The following is a 19,689-nucleotide window of genomic DNA, read 5'->3' as shown; positions in this document are numbered from 1 at the left end:
TCCTGCTACTAGTGGTCTAAAACTCCACAGGGAACCTTTAAGTGTTGCTAACTCATGCAACCAAATCTTGTTTTTTTTTTCCTTTTTCTTTTCTTTTTGCAAACTGTGACAAGCTAAGTTTATAGCTACTTTTAAAAAAGGTTGGGAACCACTGATTTAAAGGGTCGTGGCCATTGTGATATCTGTTTTGAGATTTATTTGCATGACTTTCCGCCTTTAGAGAAAAGTTTGGATTGACCATTGATTTTAGGCTGACAGGAGTTTATTACAGGTTACAGGTTGTTATTGGATTTTTTAAACTCTCAAACTTCGATATATCTGTATAAAAAAATCCAGCATTGGTTATTATCTGGATTGTGAGAAATGGTAACGTTGATATCATAAACGCTATTGGCTGAGAGGTGTTTCATTAACGTGTGCAGGGAAAATGGTTTAGCCTTTTCTCCACACAGGGCTTGCATAGTTTTAACTGAAGCAGTTGCAACAAATCAAGTGCTCGACAAACAAATGTCAAAGGAAAATAAGAGGGCAGGTAAACTATCCATATATGGGCATAGGCTTTAAAGAAGATAGCCGTGAACTGTGATGCAATGTCGTATTTATATGTGCAAACATCTCCAAAGTTATTAAAACTGCGACTACAAAATGCAGGTTTTGCTTTCACAATAACTACTCTGAGGTTGTATCGTGCGTATCTCCGACAGCAGACTTTCAGCAGACGCACCAGCATCGTAGCTATGCAGGTCTGCATTCCCTCAGCGAGGCAAGGGCTCCACGTGATGTTTGAGTGAGCTTTTTCTCTGACAGAGGAATGAAACATGGAAATCAGCCTGCAGAGCAAACACCCGGCATTTAGATGCTAACAGATACAGTATGCGCCTGTCATGTTATGGCTTCCTGATACAGTGAAGTCACGACTTCAACTTGCACAAAAACTCAGCAAGAGGGTTTTAATCTTGGCAGCGTTCCTCTTTATGTGGAGGTCACATGTCCACAGGTCACATGAATCGGAGGCTGTGTTTCTAATCTCTTCACATGTTGTTAAGGCTTTATGGTGTTTTTCCAACACTGGCAGCTACATGAATGAATGGACACTCTCATGGCTCCGGGAAAACGGGCTTGAATGTTTTTTCCACTGTCACTTCCTGTGTTTAAATATCTCACATCTGACAGCACGCACCTGGCACCAGAACACGTTTTGGCTGATCCGACTGTGTCCAAAACTCCAAGCAAATGCACCAAACGGAGTCATTCTGTGAGGATTTGCTGATTTGAGGTGTCAAGGACAGGTGGAAGTATACTGGTAAAGCCGTGCAAATCCTCTCAGGAAGAAGGTCGGGGTGGATGGTTCAGCGCACAACTTTCGCAGGTTTCACACAGTGGACTGCTGTTTGCACGCCATCTCCCACCAGCAGCCAATGTTGCTTTCATTTATTTATTTATTTATTTGATCGCAGAGTGAGAATCTGCATCTGTGCATTTCCTCGTGGCCCTGGAGAATCTGCCTGACGTCTGCTGCTGCTGCTGCTGCTCCCCCTTGTTGCACTGAACGGACAAATCCCCAAACACCAGGCCCCTCGCTGGCTGCACGGTGAGAGGAGCGTTGCCACACAACAAAAGCGAAGCCAGCGGCGGAGGCTCTGCTCCTGCCGCTTCATTAAGCAGCAATGTGAGACCGAGCAGCTCTTAAAAACCTCTGCCTTCACACACGCTCAGTCCACGGCCTCATTCTCCAGAGCACGTAGCAGCCGCGAAGACGCTGCTTGAAGTACAAAACACACCCAGTTAGCATTAAAAGTGAACTAAAGTCTGCTGGCATTGGTGCAGCCTCCATCACCAGGTCATTTTTCACATTTTTGTGCCATTTTGTGACGCTTTGCTGTGACTCCTGTGCCCCTGGTCACTGCCATCAGATCATCATCTTCAAGCAGATTTCACGTACACAAACGGTTTTTGATGTTGACACAAAGACCCTTCATGCAGCTCACAGCTCAAAGGTCACACCCCCCGTTTGGCTCTGGGCCCGGGTTCATCTCTGAATGGGTCTCCTCAGTCATAAAGATCTCTGTTGATGGCACCCTCGGTTTGAGAGTCGGCGTTTGGGACTCTGGCCTTTTGATTTGAATTCGCCGTGACCGAGTCCCGCTGACACTGAGGGGCAGGACACCCAGAGCAGACAGAGTCAGCACCAGAACCACTGGGCTGGGGAGACTGGCAGAACTAATTTTGATGGACGGATAAGCAGACAGAGAGCAGGGAAGTCCAGTGCACATGTCTTTTTTCCTCCATTACTGATGAGGATTTTAAATGTCGGTCACAAGACTTTTTGTTTTTGTCTTTTTGAGCTTTCTCAAGGAAATTTACATCATCTGTGTTCGATTCTTGCTGCTCATGTGCTTAAATTGACAGATATCTCCTCTGTTCCGTCAGGTGTTTCCCGAGGACCCGATAGAAAACTTGATGTGGTTGTAACTATGGTTACGTCAGGGTGGGGGGCGTGGGCCCTCTCCCCCCGTGGCCTTGTGCTGGTCATCTGTTGGTCTGTGTGTCTGTCCCAGCAGCCTCACGTCAAACCAGCAGACTGCAGTCGAAAGGAGCATCCTGTTGTCTCCTACCAAGGTGAGCGCATCGAGACTGCTCTGTCTGCTTTTACCAAGCAACCATCCATTCCTCCAACACCCATCATCCATCATCCACAGACATTTGGAACAGCACATTTTAGTGTTTTCTATGGATTCAACAGACTCAAAATCACGAGAAATTGAATGTGGTATTTCATTTCTCCACCTGGGATCCGATAAATTTGGACTTTCTGGCTCAAGAAACGGACAAATGCAGCGGCAACCAGACTTTAAGCTCCAAAATAATGCAGCAGAATAGGAAAATGAAGGTTGATCATCAGGTTGAAAGGCTCAGGGGAGGTTGTGGAGTGGTCAGACTGTGGGATCGGGTGATTCACTGGAGAGAAATTTGACAGTCAGTCAGTAAAAGTGCAAACAATGCCTCTAAATAATCTTTCCTCATCTCCTTTTGGTTTTTCCTCTCATCCTCATGCTTTCTTCCTTTATATTATGGCTCTGCACTACTTTCCCTCCCTCCTATTCTTCTGTCTCCAGCGTTGAGGCCGTGGGTGTCGGAGTTCTCCCATCCAGGAGTGAAGGATTTCTCCCAGCTGGCTCTGGACCTGAGCAGAAACCAGCTGGTGGTGGGAGCAAGGTGACAAACAACTAGGTCCAGTCATGACAATATCCAGTGTCGAAAATGAATGTATATAATAAGGTTTGATCAGAACGTATCATGAGAGAGGATGAGAGGAAAAACCAGCTGATTCAATCCTCTGCAGTGTGTCTGCTTCTGCTGCTTTACCTCTAATGTCCAACCTCTTTTGCAGAAACTTCCTCTTCAGACTGAGTTTGAGCAATGCCTCGCTCATACAGGTAACACCAAGACCAGAGCTTATATTATATATATACACACACACACACACACACATATATATATGACTGAGTTTGAGCAATGCCTCGCTCATACAGGTAACACCAAGACCAGAGCTTATATTTTATATATATAATTAGAATTAAAAAAAATCTGCTTTCATGTCTGTTTTTGTCTCCCAAAAGCCTTTTTTATGTGAAAGAATAGTTAAATATTTTTGGAAATCTGCATATTTGCTGACTTGCTTAGAGTCAGATGAGAAGATCAATTCCACTCTCACATATCTCTGTTAAATATGTAGCAGGAGCCAGCAGCTAGTTATTTTAACAAATCTGCCTCTCAGCACCTGTAAAACTCACTAATTAATACATTATATCTGGTGTATCTAAATTTTGCACAAATGTTCCCTTCGTATTTCTTGATTGACTGATGCCTGACATGATGCATTAATATTCGGTGCCATAATTGAATCAAAATTATTATTTTTTGGTTCCGCAGGCGACAGAATGGGCACCTGATGAAGACACGAAGCGCTCATGTCAGAGCAAGGGGAAGTCTGAGGTAAAGCGCTCTGTGACGCATCACACTTTCTTCACTCTTTTATCAATGACGGAGGATTCTCACGGTTTGTGTTGTGTTTGTCTGCAGGAGGAGTGTCAAAACTACATCCGAGTTTTGCTGATAAGCGGGAGGACGCTCTTCACGTGCGGGACCAATGCCTTCACCCCCGTCTGCATAACCAGGCTGGTTGGTACAAACAGTTTATACTGAGGTGTGAGCAGCTAGATCAGCTTTGAGCCAGTGGGATCATCCACGGTCAAAATGAGTGAAATGCAGTCCTGAATTTAAAATCTACAACTTACAGTTCAATCGAGACAGAGTGTGAAGCAAATCTGAAGTTACTCTTTATACTGTAGTGAATCAAATGTAAACCCATTGCCAATTGAAGGAAGGAAATATGCTCTGCAATCGAAAAGACTTTTGTTCAAATGTTGGTAAAAATGTAAAGTATGTATAAGTTATAAATAACGTGCTAAAATGCACAAAAACACTGATATTGTCATGAAAAAGCTAATGAAGATTTGTCTTTCAAAATAAAAAAGTAAAAAACAGTGATCAGATCAGATCCAAGGGGAAAAATTCAGTCCATATTTCCATTTACATGATATCAAGCAGATAAAAGCCTCAAATCCTCACATTTGAAAAATTGTGCAGCATTTACAGTCAATAAATAACTGAATTATTATTATTATCAAATAATTGATTAGTAGTCATCCTAATTGTTTCAGCCATAAAAAGGAAATGTAGTAGTAGTAATAATTGGTTTTCTTGATTTTATGATCCCAAAAATTACTAATAAATAATACATTTTTATGGAGACGCCCATCAACCCTCTTGAAATGATTGGACTTATAGGTTTCTGCATCAGCTTTGTGCATGTGGGAAACGGCACTAAGTTCTGTCCTGACAAATGAATTAAAAGGTTTTGAATGAATGTGAAATGTGCAACCCCCAGTGCAGACCAGCTGCTAAACCAGAAGCAGCAGATCCCCTTTGTGTCACTCCTGACTTGTTGATTTGTTGTGAATTCAAGCGTTTGTGCTCTCTGTCAGGTCGATAACGTCAGTCAGGTGTTGGACACAGTGAACGGTGTCGCCCGGTGTCCCTATGACCCACGCCACAACTCCACCGCCATGGTAACGGAGAGGGGAGAGTTGTACGCGGCCACGGTGATCGACTTCTCTGGACGGGACCCTGTCATCTACCGGAGCCTGGGGAACATGCCGCCGCTGCGCACCGCCCAGTACAACTCCAAATGGCTGAACGGTAAACACACTGATTGGTCCTTTAGCCAGCCTCGTCTTGACCCGTGTCTCTTTGTGGATACCTTCCATGTCCTTTCTTTCCTCCTCTCACGTGTCTCACAGAGCCTCATTTTGTCTCGGTGTATGAGATCGGTCGCTTTGCCTACTTCTTCTTGAGAGAAACTGCGGTTGAAAATGACTGCGGGAAGATGGTGTTCTCTCGCGTGGCGCGGGTCTGTAAGAACGACATGGGGGGGGCGTTTCCTCTTGGAGGACACGTGGACCACCTTCATGAAGGCCCGGCTCAACTGCTCACGCTCTGGAGAAATCCCCTTTTACTACAACGAGCTCCAGAGCACCTTTTACTTACCTGAGCAGGACCTGATCTACGGCATCTTCACCACCAACGTGTGAGTAACATTTATTAATACTAATTAACTAATTAAATCTGTTGACTCCAAATCATGCTGCAGTTTAAAGTTCTGTCTGTACATCAACAGCTAGAATAAATTCAGACAATTACTGAGAAATCTGCAAATACTGCACATGGACCCAACTGATTTTGTCTGTTTGCTGAGATCATGAGCCATTGTCTTTCTTCCATTCTTTCCTTCTTTCTCACTGAGTTGCTGAGCTCTGACTGTGCTTACGTCCTTTAGGAACAGCATATCAGCTTCTGCTGTCTGCGCCTTCAACCTGAGCTCCATCACCCAGGCCTTCAATGGACCCTTCCGCTACCAGGAGAACCCGCGCACCGCCTGGCTCTCCACCCCAAACCCCATACCCAATTTTCAGGTCACACATATTTAAAGAAATAAACTTCCAGTTGCTTTGCTCTCTGACTGCAAGGTGTTGATAGATGTGAGCCCAGCCTTCAATTCTTGGTGTGTCGATTACCGAGATAGCTTATTGCAGTATTGCATCCATCAAATATACCTCCAACAGTAAGCGCGTGGCAAGTTTGCTGACGCATATATGCAGAATGCTGCCCAAATCGGGCTGCAGGTTTCAGATTCTGTCATCTCTGTGCAATAGTTTTGTTATGTTTGAGTTCAAATCTGCCCTCTGCATCTCATATTGATCTTTCTCACTGCAGAATTTTTGCAAGAAAAACAAGAAAAGAACAAGCAGGTATAACTGATAGGAGTTATGAAGGCTCTGTGGCATTTAATTTGTAGCGTGTGCTCCCTGGTGGAAGGCAGACTAAGCGGTAATATTAGCTGCTCGAGTCTTTTGTTAAAAAGAAACCTGCAAACTCTGTGACATGTTTGAACGTACTGAAGGCCCGACACTAATCCCTCATTCCTGGCTGCAGTGTGGGGTTCTGGAGGAGGGAGGCCCCAGCGGGAACCTGACAGAGCGCAGCCTCCAGGACGCCCAGCGGCTCTTCCTCATGAACGACGTGGTCCAACCGGTCACCGTCAACCCTCTGCTCACCCAGGACAACCTGCGCTTCTCCAAGATGGTCGTGGACATTGTACAGGGGCGAGACACCCTCTACCATGTCATGTACATCGGCACTGGTGAGCAGTGGTGATTTGTCCCTCTTTTACGACTGTTAAAGTAAGCAAGACACCAGATCATTTTCAACTCAGAACGTTCCTCCTTGTTCGTTTCGACCAATCAGAATACGGCACCGTCCTGAAGGTTCTCTCCACAACCAATAAAAGCCTTCACGGCTGCTACCTGGAGGAGCTCAGGATTCTCCCTGAAGGGCAAATCAGACCAATCAAGAGCCTGCAAATCCTGCACGGTGACAGATCCTTGTTTGTTGGGCTCGATGACAGACTGGTGAAGATCCCGTTAGAGCGCTGCTCCAGCTATCCAGCTGAACGGTACGATCCAGCAGACCCTCAAAGCTGCAGTGTCGAATATGATGTGAGCTTCCAAAGTGATTTCGCAGCTTTCACATAATGAACAGCAGATTTGTAGGCTTTTAATCTTCTTTTTTAATTGATTCCGACAGAAGAGCACAAGGATTAACAAACATAAAGCAGCTATAACAACATACAGTAAATATAATTCAATATAAATATGTTAAGTATAAAGCAAATGAAAATCTACATCTGCAGCTGATAATTCAGTAAAAGCTGCCTGTTCAGTCTGTGTGCCGCTGGCGAGTGTGCAAATTTACCGACTGAACTTTAAAACGCTTCAAAAGATTTATGAACTTAGCGCCATTAAAGAGACAAACACGTGTGGGCGGCCAAGTCTGAAAGGCTCACAATAAACGCTGACAAAGATGATTATGTTAAGAGCCTGTTTTTTTCCCCCCTGTAAACAAACTGCTTTTGCAACTGTCACTCCATATTTTAAGACTCGGAGCAGACATTACATAAGCACGCATAATGAGTTTGTTGACAATAAATGCACTACTAGAATATGTTGAAAGGCTTACAAAATATTGTATGATGTACAGCACTTTCTCACTATCAGTCCCTCTGGCAGCCCTCCTACTGGAAACATAATAGAAGTCCTTAAATACAGAGAAAATAATTATTAACTTAAAGCATCCTGCTGACTGCAGACATGTGCAGAGTTTTTCATGTTAGTTTTGAATTAGTATTCACGGCAAAAAAAGAGCGTGCTGCAGAGAGGCTTGATGATTCTGAGACTGCAGCAATTACTGACTCCACGTCTGCACTCATAATAGCCATTGCATGGAGGCTCGGGACCCGTACTGTGGCTGGGATCACAAACAGAAGCGCTGCACCACCATCGAGGGGAGCTCCAACATGAACCAGTGGACCCAGAACATCACCGAGTGCCCAGTAAGACACACACAGTAATTAAAGATACTCCTCTGGGAGAAATGTCTAGAAAACAGCATCCATTCTTCTTCAGTGTCAGTCTTATAATCTATAATGAATTTGACATTTGATTCATTATCAATTGTTTATCACATAGTTTGTTTATTCAGCCGTATATTAAGTAATAACATTAGAGTATTTCTTTTAAATTCTGACCATTTTCTGGGCACCAAGCTGTAGATTTAGACCAAAACGGTGCATTTAGGCAAATGTGACTCATTCATGTGCATTTAAGCCCCTTTTGAATCCCCTCTGGAGGTGAGGAACCTGACACAGGATGGCGGTTTTGGTCCTTGGGCACCATGGCAACCTTGTAACCACGATGACGGGGAGGGCTCCGTCAGCAGCTGCGTGTGTCGGTCCCGCTCTTGCGACGGGCCCGTGGCGCGATGCGGCGGGGTCAAATGTAAGGGCTCAACTATCCAGGTGGCGAACTGTTCCAGGTACAGTTCCTTTGTGCAGATGTTCATTATCTGAACCCTAACCCCTGAATTAAAAGCACACACACCACTCTGGATACATTGTTCTGCTGGTCGTGCACTGTGAAAACGAGTAATTTTCATTACTTCAGAGATCAATTACCATAAGATGCTGATTTCGTAACAGGGCATAATTAGCCTAATAAATCTGAAAAAAGCTACATCAATATGAGCATACCCCTTTACCATAAACATATCTCATTAAAGCAGAGAGCGTGAGTCACAAGGTGATTGCTTTTGATGGATTTGTGCACACATAATTAGACCTACAGAGTGCAGAATGAACTAATAAACTGCTTAAAAGTGGGCAAGACAATGAAGCAAGCTGTGTTGCTCATGGAGTTGAATTAATTGTGAAATATGGGCCTCATCATACACTATGAGTATGAATATGAGTGGTTGCTAAGTTCGCCAGCTAGTTGGGAACATTTAACAGCAGCTAACAATTGCAGGTGCTGGAAATGAGGTTGTTGGATTCCCGACTTACAATTCCCGTCACGCGTTGTGTTTTCGCCAGGAATGGCGGCTGGACTCCCTGGTCCTCATGGGGCCAGTGCAGCAGCAGTTGTGGTATCGGATTTGAAGTGCGGCAGCGGTCCTGCAACAACCCCTCACCTCGCCACGGGGGTCGAATCTGTGTCGGCCAGGGTCGAGAAGAGAGGTAAACACCATTGTTGTGGCCAGGACTTTCGTGAGCAGCCATCATGACCACATGATGGAGTTAAAATATCACCGCTTTGGACAGGAACAACTCTGTGTGTCTGTGCTTCCAGGCTGTGCAATGAGAAGAAGCCCTGTCCTCTGCCGGTGTTGTGGACGGCATGGGGGCCCTGGGCTCACTGCAGTGCTGAGTGTGGAGGGGGCGTCCACTCCAGGACCAGAGTTTGTGAGAATGGCAACGGCTGTCCTGGATGTTCTACGGTAGCGTACTGCTAAGGTTGAGATGTTTTGAGCCACGCTGACGATCAATTTATTGACCTGCTCCAACAATAAAGAAGACTCAAAAAGTGACAGATGATTTATAAATTAATTTACGAAAGTAAACAGCTTGCCGTGGGAATTTATTTATGAAATAATTCACCTCAAGATAAATGGTATTTGTTTGTCTGGACAGATATGCACATTTACAATCACTTGGCAAAAATTCAGTAAATAGTGTGAGATAAATATGGTTTAATCTTCTATTCTGTTTCCGATTATGAGAAAACCAATAAATCCTGGCCTTTTCAAGCCTGATAAATGAGTTCAATCAACATATATTTTAAGAAAATGTGTTAAACTGAACAGTCTTGTCATATTTTATAAAAGCAATCATTTTTCTTATTTGTTGTTTCTCTGCAGAGAAGAACATTTTTTTTCTATTATTTATAGCAATTATTTATTGGGAATAATGGATTCTTAAGGCTTAGTTTGCTAGTAGACAGATTATTGTGTCATTGAAGTCAGCTACTTCTGTTGGCCTGGGTCGGCTGTCGAGTCCCACGGCTGCTTCTTTTTACCTCCTGGTGAGGAGATCCACATAGAGGTTCATGCTGTCCCTCCAAGAGTCCACCTCCTTCCCCACAGGAGCCCTGATCAACAAGTAGAATTTTCGTCTTGCTGCAGTTGCTCTTGCTGGCTTCCCACCCACAAACAATGCCAAGTGTGTGTCTTGGAAGCCACTGCCGAGCCACAAGTGCTGCTTCTCAGGGGTCCAACAATGCCATCAGAGTGAGGGCGTCATTGTGAAGGTGCATCCTTCCATGCTGCCTTAACTTCGCCTCTGCACAGCCACAAGAAGAGTTTAAATAGTCCCATTAAAGACAGTAATTAGCTGCATAATAAAGTCCCTGCAGAAAGTGCTGCAATATTTGTGTTGACAGCAGTGTGTCTCTGCAAGCTGTTTGAAATGAATTAGTGAAGCAGTGGGACTCTGGCCACGGGAGGTAAAGGAAACTGCACTAGATCAGACGGCACAAACTTGGTTTCGACTTTTCATCTGCATTCATGGTGACAAGCTTCCTCCATCCTGTTTTCCAGGAGTACAAGGCCTGCAACCTGGAGGCCTGCCCTGAGGTGCGCCGCAACACCCCCTGGACCCCCTGGATGCCGGTCAACGTCAGTCAAGATGGGTCAAGGCAAGAGCAGAGGTTCAGATACACCTGTCGGACGCTGCTCCCTGACCCCCAGCAGCTCCAGCTGGGCAAGAAGAAGGTGGAGACACGGTTCTGCCCCAATGACGGGTCTGGAGCCTGCCAGACTGACTGTGAGTAGTGGGAACAGATAATGGAACCATCAGCTCCCTGATGGTTCCCCATCACCCCCTGCTCTGCCGTGTTGTTAGCAAATGTAGCCATGTTTTTCTTTTTTGTCAGTTGCCAGCCAGTTGATCGTAACCATTGAAAAACACAGCTGGTGCACTGATTACTTACCAGACTGCAGACTAGACCGGACTGGTTTATTCTTGGATTAAACAAAATTAAGCCTAGTCTAAGTCCATAGAGCAGTGACTGCATCTGTAAAACCTGCAGAGCAGAACTGGATCATGATCGGGCTTGAAAAAACGCTGCTGGTGGCAGAGATCCCAGTTTGCCACAATAAACACAGCTGCTCTATTCAGAGGTGGATGTAGCCAAACTGTATGTAGACATCAATCAGCAGATTGATCATTGAACCATCATGGGGAAGCACATGTCCACTTCCTCCATCCCTCAGAGACATGAAGGCTTCATAAAAATCTGTTTCATACAAAACAAAGAACAAAAATCATGTACATTCAGAAACCTACTCCAAACAGGTAAAGCGAGGCCAAAAAGTAATTTTATTGGTTCATCTTACGTTGTGTTGTTTCTCTCATCCTCCTGTCTGCAGAAAATAAGCAGAAATATTTCTGATGGCCTCATTGAAAGCCTCTGGGAATACTCCTCATTCATATGAAGTAAATAATTTGTGATTGTGGACGCCTATGTGTGTGTGTGGCAGGTGTATGGGGAAAACTGCCTCCATCTTTCAATGTGACCCACATTACATTTCGCTAATTAATGTTTCATAAAAGGCTTCCTGTCTGCTGAGTTTGCCAATAAAAAGATAAAATCCTGCGGTTCTTCTTTTGAACTCGACAAAAAAAATGTTTTCGAGCAGTTCACTCGTTCAGCAGGGTGGATCAGAAGGGATCAACTTTCACTCTTTTCTGAGTGGAAGTTGCTTCAGTCTGTCTGTTCTCCTGACTGCTCCAGTGAATTGCTTACGGTGTTACAGGAATTGAATAAATCCCTCTTTGTGGTGCATTTTAAATGCTTTTGGATTCTAACAAAGCAAATAAAATGCTTTCCAGCTCTGGTTGAAGACTTGGTGAAGACTAGTGGGCGAACTCTGTCCCAGCCCCAAGGCGTGCGCTGGGGATCATGGGAAACCTGGTCCAGCTGCTCTCAGCAGTGTTCCAGAGGCTTCCGAACCCGGAAGCGCAGCTGCTCGACGGCAGAGGGAAGGACCAACCCCAGCGCCTGCGTGGGATCCCCAGTGGAGTACCAGGACTGCAACATTCAACCCTGTCCAGGTAACAGGGAGGTTGGTTTAGTTGTTGCAGCAGAATGTGTTACAGGAATAAAGTTCATTACGTGTGTTCCAGTGAGTGGAGCCTGGTCTTGCTGGTCTGCCTGGTCCCAGTGCTCGGCCAGCTGTGGGGGCGGACACTACCAGCGGACTCGGACGTGCAGTAGTCCTCCCCCTGCCGGTGGAGGAGACATCTGTATAGGCCTGCACACGGAGGAGGCGCTCTGTAACACACATGTCTGTGAAGGTATGATGCACATGTGCAGCTGCATTATGGAGTGTCTTGATGTTAGCTTCTAGCTAGTTGAGATGCCATATCTTGTGCTACTTTTGCAGTCTCCAAACTCAAATTCCCAATCTCCCGAGACAAATACATAATAGATATAATTTGTTTTTATTGTTATTTTCTCTGCTACAAGTATTTAAGCAGCAAAAACCAGAAGACCAACAAACAAACACGACTCATGACACTCACTGACCTCACAGTGACGCTGTGATAATCAAGCCTGCTAATTGTTACACCATAAATACAGACTAGATTAAATAATGCTGTTTGCATGGACACTGATGGGAAATCTCCTCCACGCAGCAGGGGGTGAATCAATATTTGGGTTGAGAAGGCAAATAATGCTGCCATTGAAGCCTATCCCAGCATAGGCATTGGCTGAAAGTCAGAAAATAAAGAGGAAAAAAAATCACGACCCCAAACGTGGACGGATGCAACTTGTGTGTAACTTTATTCCTTTGCTCAAATCGAGGTAGGGATGTGGAAAGCGAACGGGTGGAATTAACTTCTCGTGGATTTTACGCTTTTGTTCAGCAAACAAAGTAAACCCAGTCGGCACACAGCTGAACTGTGACCGGCTGTTGACTGATGATGACCATGGCGCCGCGGCCAGCATTTCTAAACCGGCACACTTGGTGACCCCCCACACAGCTCCACAGGACATAAAGGGGCTTCTAGTGGAGCTCTTTCCTTGCAGCAGCGATGGATTGGGTTGATTTTTTGGGAGCTTTTCTTCTGAAATATTATGGTGTTTCTATTTAAGCTTTGTTTATTGTACAGAATGTGTAATTAGCTTGTGTCCAAAATCAGCATCCTGGATTTACAACAAAGCAGCAGCAGACAACACAAGACAGTCATCTTAATTCAAATCCTGTCCACTCCTTTCTTCGGTCATCAGGTTGGGCTGAATGGACGGAGTGGGGCGACTGTGACGAGGAGGGCCTGCAGCATCGCTCTCGACGCTGCGGTGAGGACCAGGAGGCCTCTGCTGGCCTCTGCCAGGGCAACGTCACCCAGTCGAGGCCCTGCCAGCCTCATGAGGTGCCGGGTAAGCCCGCGTTTTGAACAGCGAATCGCTGGAACAAGACTGCTGCTGATATAAGGTGGAAAAAATCCAGTTAGAGTCACGCAGAAGTTTCACCAGGCGCGGTGAATGCTGACATGTAGAAATTAAAAGACAAATTAATGGAGCTGTCAGCGCTCTGCCTACCTCGAGAACACTGAAGCCTTTGAAAGAAATTAACTGGTCTTGTCTTTTTTGTTGTTTGATCTTTTGGGGCTGGATTGATTTTACTTCGCTACGTTGTTTTTTTCTGCAACTCTGTCTTAATTTCTGTCTCCCTGCAGTTATTTTACCCGGACAGGAGGACCAGAGCTGTGGAAGTAAGTGAAAACAAGTGTCTTCCCTCCATTTCTTTCCAGCTCACACACACACCTCATGTATGTCTATTCTCCTCAGTTCCCAACAGAGCATTCGCCAGGTTTTATGCCTTCACTTTCCTTTTGCAGACAGAGTAAATCTATGTCACCTTGGCTTAATTGCATCAGCACCAGTGTACAGCACAGTTGCTAGCTTATTGACTTTTGCTTGTGTCATCATGTGGCATGGGGCTGCAGCATGTGGGGTCGTTATTGGCTTTTTGATGAAGTTAGATAGCAGCCAGATAGTGACATCAAATCCCAGTATGATGGAGTTTCTTCCTCTCCTGCCCCCCTGGCAGCAGGACCTCAGGATGACAATGACAGCCAGTAGTCTGTCTGTCCTAGACTTTGATCCAAGGCAAGAAATCTTGGTATTTACTGGCCAGACTGCAGTGATATTTTGTGCGGTTAAGGATGGTTCTTAATAATAGTTTTGACCCCCTGTTCCCAAAAAATTTGTCAAGAGTAATTCATTTTTACGCATTTTTTGGATTTTGCCATTGTTAGCTGACTTGTATAGCTATTTTCTCGTGCCATTTTTCTGGCTCTGGCAAAAGAAGATGATGTCCCCCATTCATAATCCTGACTGTGATCTTCTGATTGGCTCAGCTGTGTTTCCAACCAGCGAAACAGCTGCCAGGGAGCGAACCACCAGCTCTGTTTGAGTCACTGAGAAAGTGGAGACGTTGGCAGCTCTGTGGGGGTCTGGAACCAGGCTTGGAGAGTTGTTGATTCAGTGACCTGTTGGTTGTCATGGACAATTCAGCCTCTAAGGGCCTCTTAAAAGGCTTTTGAGTTTGCATCTTGTTTGCCCTCAAATCTGCCTCATTCCAGCTCAAACGGGCCATGTTCCCTCATAGTTATGTGGTATTTATAATCTAAGATCAACTTTCCCCCGTGATCAGTACCCAGTCCCAATGAACAACAATTCATTGTCTTGGTTGACAGTCCTTTCCTCTTTGCCGTCTTCCCTTCCAGCCTTTACTTTGTTCCAGCTGGTAGCTGTGGGCTCTGCCAGTTTCTTTGCAGCAGCGTTGCTGTCGGCACTTGCCTACTCCTACTGCTACCACGTGAACCGGCCGTCGGCAGAGTCGGCAGTCATCCACCCCAGCACACCCAACCACCTCACGTACAACAAGCAGGGCAACGCCACGCCAAAGAATGAGAAGTACATCCCCATGGAGTTTAAGGTGGGCAGGTTCAGTGCAATCTATGTACAGTCAACTTCATTAGGCAGTTTAAAGAAGAGAGAGAGAGAGTCAAGGAAGTGATGCGCCAAATCTTTCATTATGTCTCCACGCTGCAGACGTTAAACAAGAACAATCTCCACGTGAACGACGAGACGTGCAACCACTTCCCCTCCCCGCTGCCCTCCAGCAACATGTTCGCCACCACCTACTACCCGACCAGCCTGAGCAAGTACGACTTCCACCCAGACTCGCCCTGCAGGACCTACATGCACAGCTGAGGCTCCGAACGCAAATCACCCCTGTTACTCACCCAATCACCACCCTGGAGAGCGTCCTCGTTCAATACAATACCTGATAGATTACCCCCGGGTTAAAGTAAACACCAAAATTCTCATGCCACAGTCAGATTTGTAGAACTGCTCAAGTGATATCTTTGCATGTAGATATTTTGGGTTTTATTTGCAGAGGTTTTCAAATTAATTGGCTCTTAATTACATAATGAGTACCATTTATGAGTTGCTACAGCATGCAACGATATTCAAGGTGTAGAACAGACAGCGCTGGCATGTGAAATTTCAGTCAATCTCATGCATGCCATCTCAGATAGCGTGCATGACGGGCCAATCGCAGACAAGGAGCTGTGTGTTAGCAGGTCAGCTGCCTTGTGTCAAACTTTGGGACACACATGTGTGCAAGCTACAGCGGAGCAATTTCACAAGCCCTGATCAACCGACGCAAGAGGTCTGCAGCAGCCTTGACTTCCCCAAAGAGGGCCCGTGTTTTGATCTCTCAATGAAACCCGCAGTGCAGGGGTCCCCTTCCTCTTTCTTCCCCAACCCCGAGGTGCTGTTTGTGCTCACAGCAGTGTGAAAGCAGGGTAGATCTCAGACTTCTTATGCACCTGGATTTCCACTGGTTGAGAGGAGTTTCATCCACTGGTTTCTGGGGATTTTTTCCTCATTTTCAGCAGGTGGGTTCAGAGGACTCACTAATCCCATAAACTGCCTGTTGATATCTGTGATAAAAACCAGACAAGTGAATTAGTGAGTTGTGAGAAACACCCACACTTCACCCTTCACTGTGCATGACTGGATGAAAGAGACGAACAGAGACTTGCACATTTCTGTCTTATTTGCTTTAATTTTCATGTTTAGTCCACAATGGAAAACAACACTGAAAAGGACGTTTGTGACACCTTACCATGTACTGTACATTGTTCAAAAATGCAAGTTTGCTGCCTTTTCTGTCAGCAGATTTTATGAATTATTTTCTGGACATTCACAGATGTCATTGCATTTGCATTTGTATCTGCTGAAACAAAGTGATTTGGGGCATTTCCTGTCAGTCACACTCCTCTTCTCCGGTTTTCATGCATAAAAAACTCACCAAATATGATGCAGCTATAAATGTATATTTCAGAGCGTGAACACGTCATAAATCAGCCTTTTCAAATGAGTCCACGCATCAGCTGAAGTGCCGTGCGACAAAAAGGTAACTCAATAATATGCATAACTGTGATGGATTAACTTGCTCAAGCAGGTTTCAAGTCTACGATTTGTTTTTATCGTGTTCTGAAATAAATGAAAAATGAAAAAATGGCTGCCCAAAAGCAGGAAAAACATGAAGACTTTTCAAAGTAGGAGATATAGAAAATATAACTTTGACATGTTTTTGATCAAATATGCTAAACACTGGTTTTGCCAATTAAGGAAAGCACGTCAGACTATTAACTATGTTTTTCCTCTTACACTTCTGATCTCGAGTAATAGTGAGCAAGTTTGGAGAAACACGTTTTTTGGCTCTCTTCCGTGTCTGCATGTATTTCCTCCAGGTGCTCCAGTTTCCTCCCACAGTCCAAACACATGCAGGTTACATGAAGTAGCTACTCTTCGTTGTCTGTAGGTGTGTGTGTGAGTATGAATGGCTGTCTGTGTTGTGTATGAGGTGTAGATGAATGGGTAACATTGCCAGTGCTTGTATAAATATGTTTTGATTGTGGATTATGAACACATTAGAGTGTCACATGCTCACAGTGATGTATAAATTCAGTAATGCCTTGTTTTAGGGGTCATTTCAGAATCATCTCCCAATAATTTTCAATAAGTATCCTGGAAAAAACTACATAATTTGGTACAAATTCATGGGATAATGTGTTTGATATAATTGCTTAATTTAAATCTAAATAAATTAATTTCATTCTGTCATTTCCCCCTAATTATTAGGAACTTTATTCTCCATGTATGCTGAATATGCTTGCCTGCAGATAAATACCATATTTTTGCATGTTCAGATGACCTGCTCTGCACTGACTAAATGACTCTCGGGTTATGCAAGCAATTTATTGCAAGTGCACCAATTCATCACCATCTCTGTTTCCCTATAATTAATATCAAATTGCATAGAACTTTACAGGAAACTTCTTCTGAAGTTACAGGAACGTAAAATAAAGCATTTTCACAAGTCGCACTGCTGAAAAAGTCCAGTGTAGTAGGCGATCAAAGCCTCTATGTGCAGGACTTTGTGAAAGACTGCACCCCCTGCCTTTATGAATCCCACCATCGTTCACTGGGATTGTACATTTTTTGTACACCCTTCACAATCATATGAAGAATTCACAAGAATCTACACATAGAGGCTTTAAATGCCGTTGAACAAATTCAAATGCTGTCTCAGATTTCTGTCATATTCCAGGACAGTGTTGTTAATATTTAAGTTCCTCGTGCTGTAAAATGTATATTGCATATCTTGTGTTTCTGAATTGCAAATACCAAGAAATGAATTCAGGTGTTTCTGACCGTTTGCAGTGTTTATGTAGCATGAAACGAACTGCTCTGACAATATGCGTTCACGTTCGGGTGCTTGGGTACAAGTGACTGCATGCACTAACACTCTGACATGAATATACAACACATGTTTGTGTAGACTGTACAAATCTGTTTGCGTGCTTTTGGCGTGGAAAATACAACTACGAAGGGGGCGTCCTCACCGTGTGCTGTGATGGTTGTGTTTTGTACTGAAGGGCCTCACAGCCTCCTCAGCAGTGAGGTCTGAAGAGCCCCTCCACATGCGGCTGGATGCAGCATCGTCACAGTTTGACCCCGGAATGGATTTGTTTTGCTCCCAAAAGATGCTTTTGTGACACAGCTGAATATGATGATGTGAATTTGACTTAACACTGCCTTTTGGACACTGTGAACTTTTGGTACTCTCTATTTTTCTATAATGTACACTGTTAAAAAAACATATGAATAAATCAATTTTGGTGCCAGTATTTTGGTTATCAATGCTAAAAGCTCAACCTTTGTGCTTTTATCATGTTGCTATTCAGTTATCCAGATACGCTTCTGCTATATTCAGATTTTGCTTTTTACAAATCACAAATATTCAAATTCAAATATTGAAAGATTTTTGGACGCACATTGCCACTACTGTACAGAAGCATAATCAATTATAATGATTTTCTAACGGGGTGTCAAACATTTTGGGAGGGGGAAAACATGAAAATGTTCACAGTTGAGAAAGTGGAACCAGTGAAATTTCAGCATTTAAAAATGATTAACTGTCGCGGATTCATTTTTTGTTGGTCGGCTGATTGATAAATGGGCTAATCATTTGAGCTCTAGACAAAACATTAGGCTACCTCAGGTTTAGCGTTATTAGTAAAAGAGTGAGTGATGAAGTCCCCTCATTCTTACACAGTCCAAAACAATATGACTCCTGGTAGAAATTTTAATATTACCTACAATACATACAGTGAGTCTATCTAACTGTCTCGTTATTTATTCCAAATTTGGAGAAAAAGAAAAGGAACAGACAAAATGGCAGAATGGCTATTTTGAGTCCAGCTTCCCCAGAATACACAACCAAATGGGCACAAAGTACAGATCATTCCCAACAGCTCCTCTATCCAGTCGAATGTTGCTTAAGGTGGACTTTTCTGTTCTTTTAAGTGGTTTGACTAATGCACAAGCAGGAAGACAAGGGTTACAAGGTGCTCTTTAAGTAACTTCACTCCTTCAGCTTCCCTCACGTCTTTAATAATTGACGGTGTTTGAGAGAAGACTGGCATGCAGGTAAGTCATCATCAAGTCCAGCATTTTACCTGTACGCCACGGTGGTTTCTATTTTTCATGTAGGCAGGTGAAGAGATCTTAACTGATAAATAATAGAAGCGATTGAAGCATGGAGGGGAGGGCAGCTTGAGACAGTCGGGACTGCCTGTGCACTTATTCATTAATTCACTTAAATTAGTTCATTATTGCTGGGCTGCGATTGGAGGGAAAGATGTAAAAAGCAACAGTGAAGAAGCTCATCATTCAAATTTGCACACTAGCCTACAGATATTCCACTTGGGGCCCAGGTTAGGCCATGTGGGCCAAACCCATAGTCGCTATACTGTAAACGTACACAACCTGCTGCTTTAGGATGCTTTCTGTGCTCGAGGCTGTAATCCTGTTTGTGTTTCCAATCCACACTGGGCAGGTGGACCATGATACTAACAGCCAATCAATGGTAGAAAAAATACAACTCAAGGCCAAAAAGGTGCACAACACATACTTTTTAAATCAACAGTGTAAAATATGGTTGAATACACAGCATCTGTAACCCTGTTTTTCTGTGTGTGTGCAAACCTTGAAATGTGCAGGTGACCTGTCCAGGGTGTATTTCTGTATGGAACACATTGCATACTGGGAAGTCTTTTTGAACGGGAATCAATTCATGCAGAAAATG

General features: G+C 44.2%; 1 protein-coding gene across 1 annotated transcript; it reads left to right on the top strand.

Annotated features, from left to right (window-relative positions):
* Nucleotides 1–2,474: 2,474 nt before the first annotated feature.
* On the top strand, nt 2,475–16,152 carry LOC121627322 (semaphorin-5B-like). Its single transcript, XM_041966170.1, is given in 22 exon segments — nt 2,475–2,619; nt 3,117–3,216; nt 3,392–3,437; nt 3,934–3,996; nt 4,084–4,182; nt 5,049–5,262; nt 5,364–5,491; nt 5,493–5,650; nt 5,900–6,035; nt 6,556–6,763; nt 6,868–7,075; nt 7,894–8,011; nt 8,309–8,493; nt 9,047–9,190; nt 9,303–9,450; nt 10,549–10,774; nt 11,843–12,064; nt 12,137–12,307; nt 13,245–13,394; nt 13,694–13,729; nt 14,747–14,958; nt 15,075–16,152. Coding segments are annotated over 22 exon segments (3,279 nt in total). The 3' UTR covers nt 15,237–16,152.
* Nucleotides 16,153–19,689: the final 3,537 nt, after the last annotated feature.

The sequence above is a fragment of the Chelmon rostratus genome, chromosome 24 (genome assembly GCF_017976325.1).
Source record: "Chelmon rostratus isolate fCheRos1 chromosome 24, fCheRos1.pri, whole genome shotgun sequence".
NCBI lineage: Eukaryota > Metazoa > Chordata > Actinopteri > Chaetodontiformes > Chaetodontidae > Chelmon > Chelmon rostratus.
The sequence above is the reverse complement of the archived record's forward strand: the minus strand, read 5'-3'. Positions and strand labels throughout refer to the sequence as shown.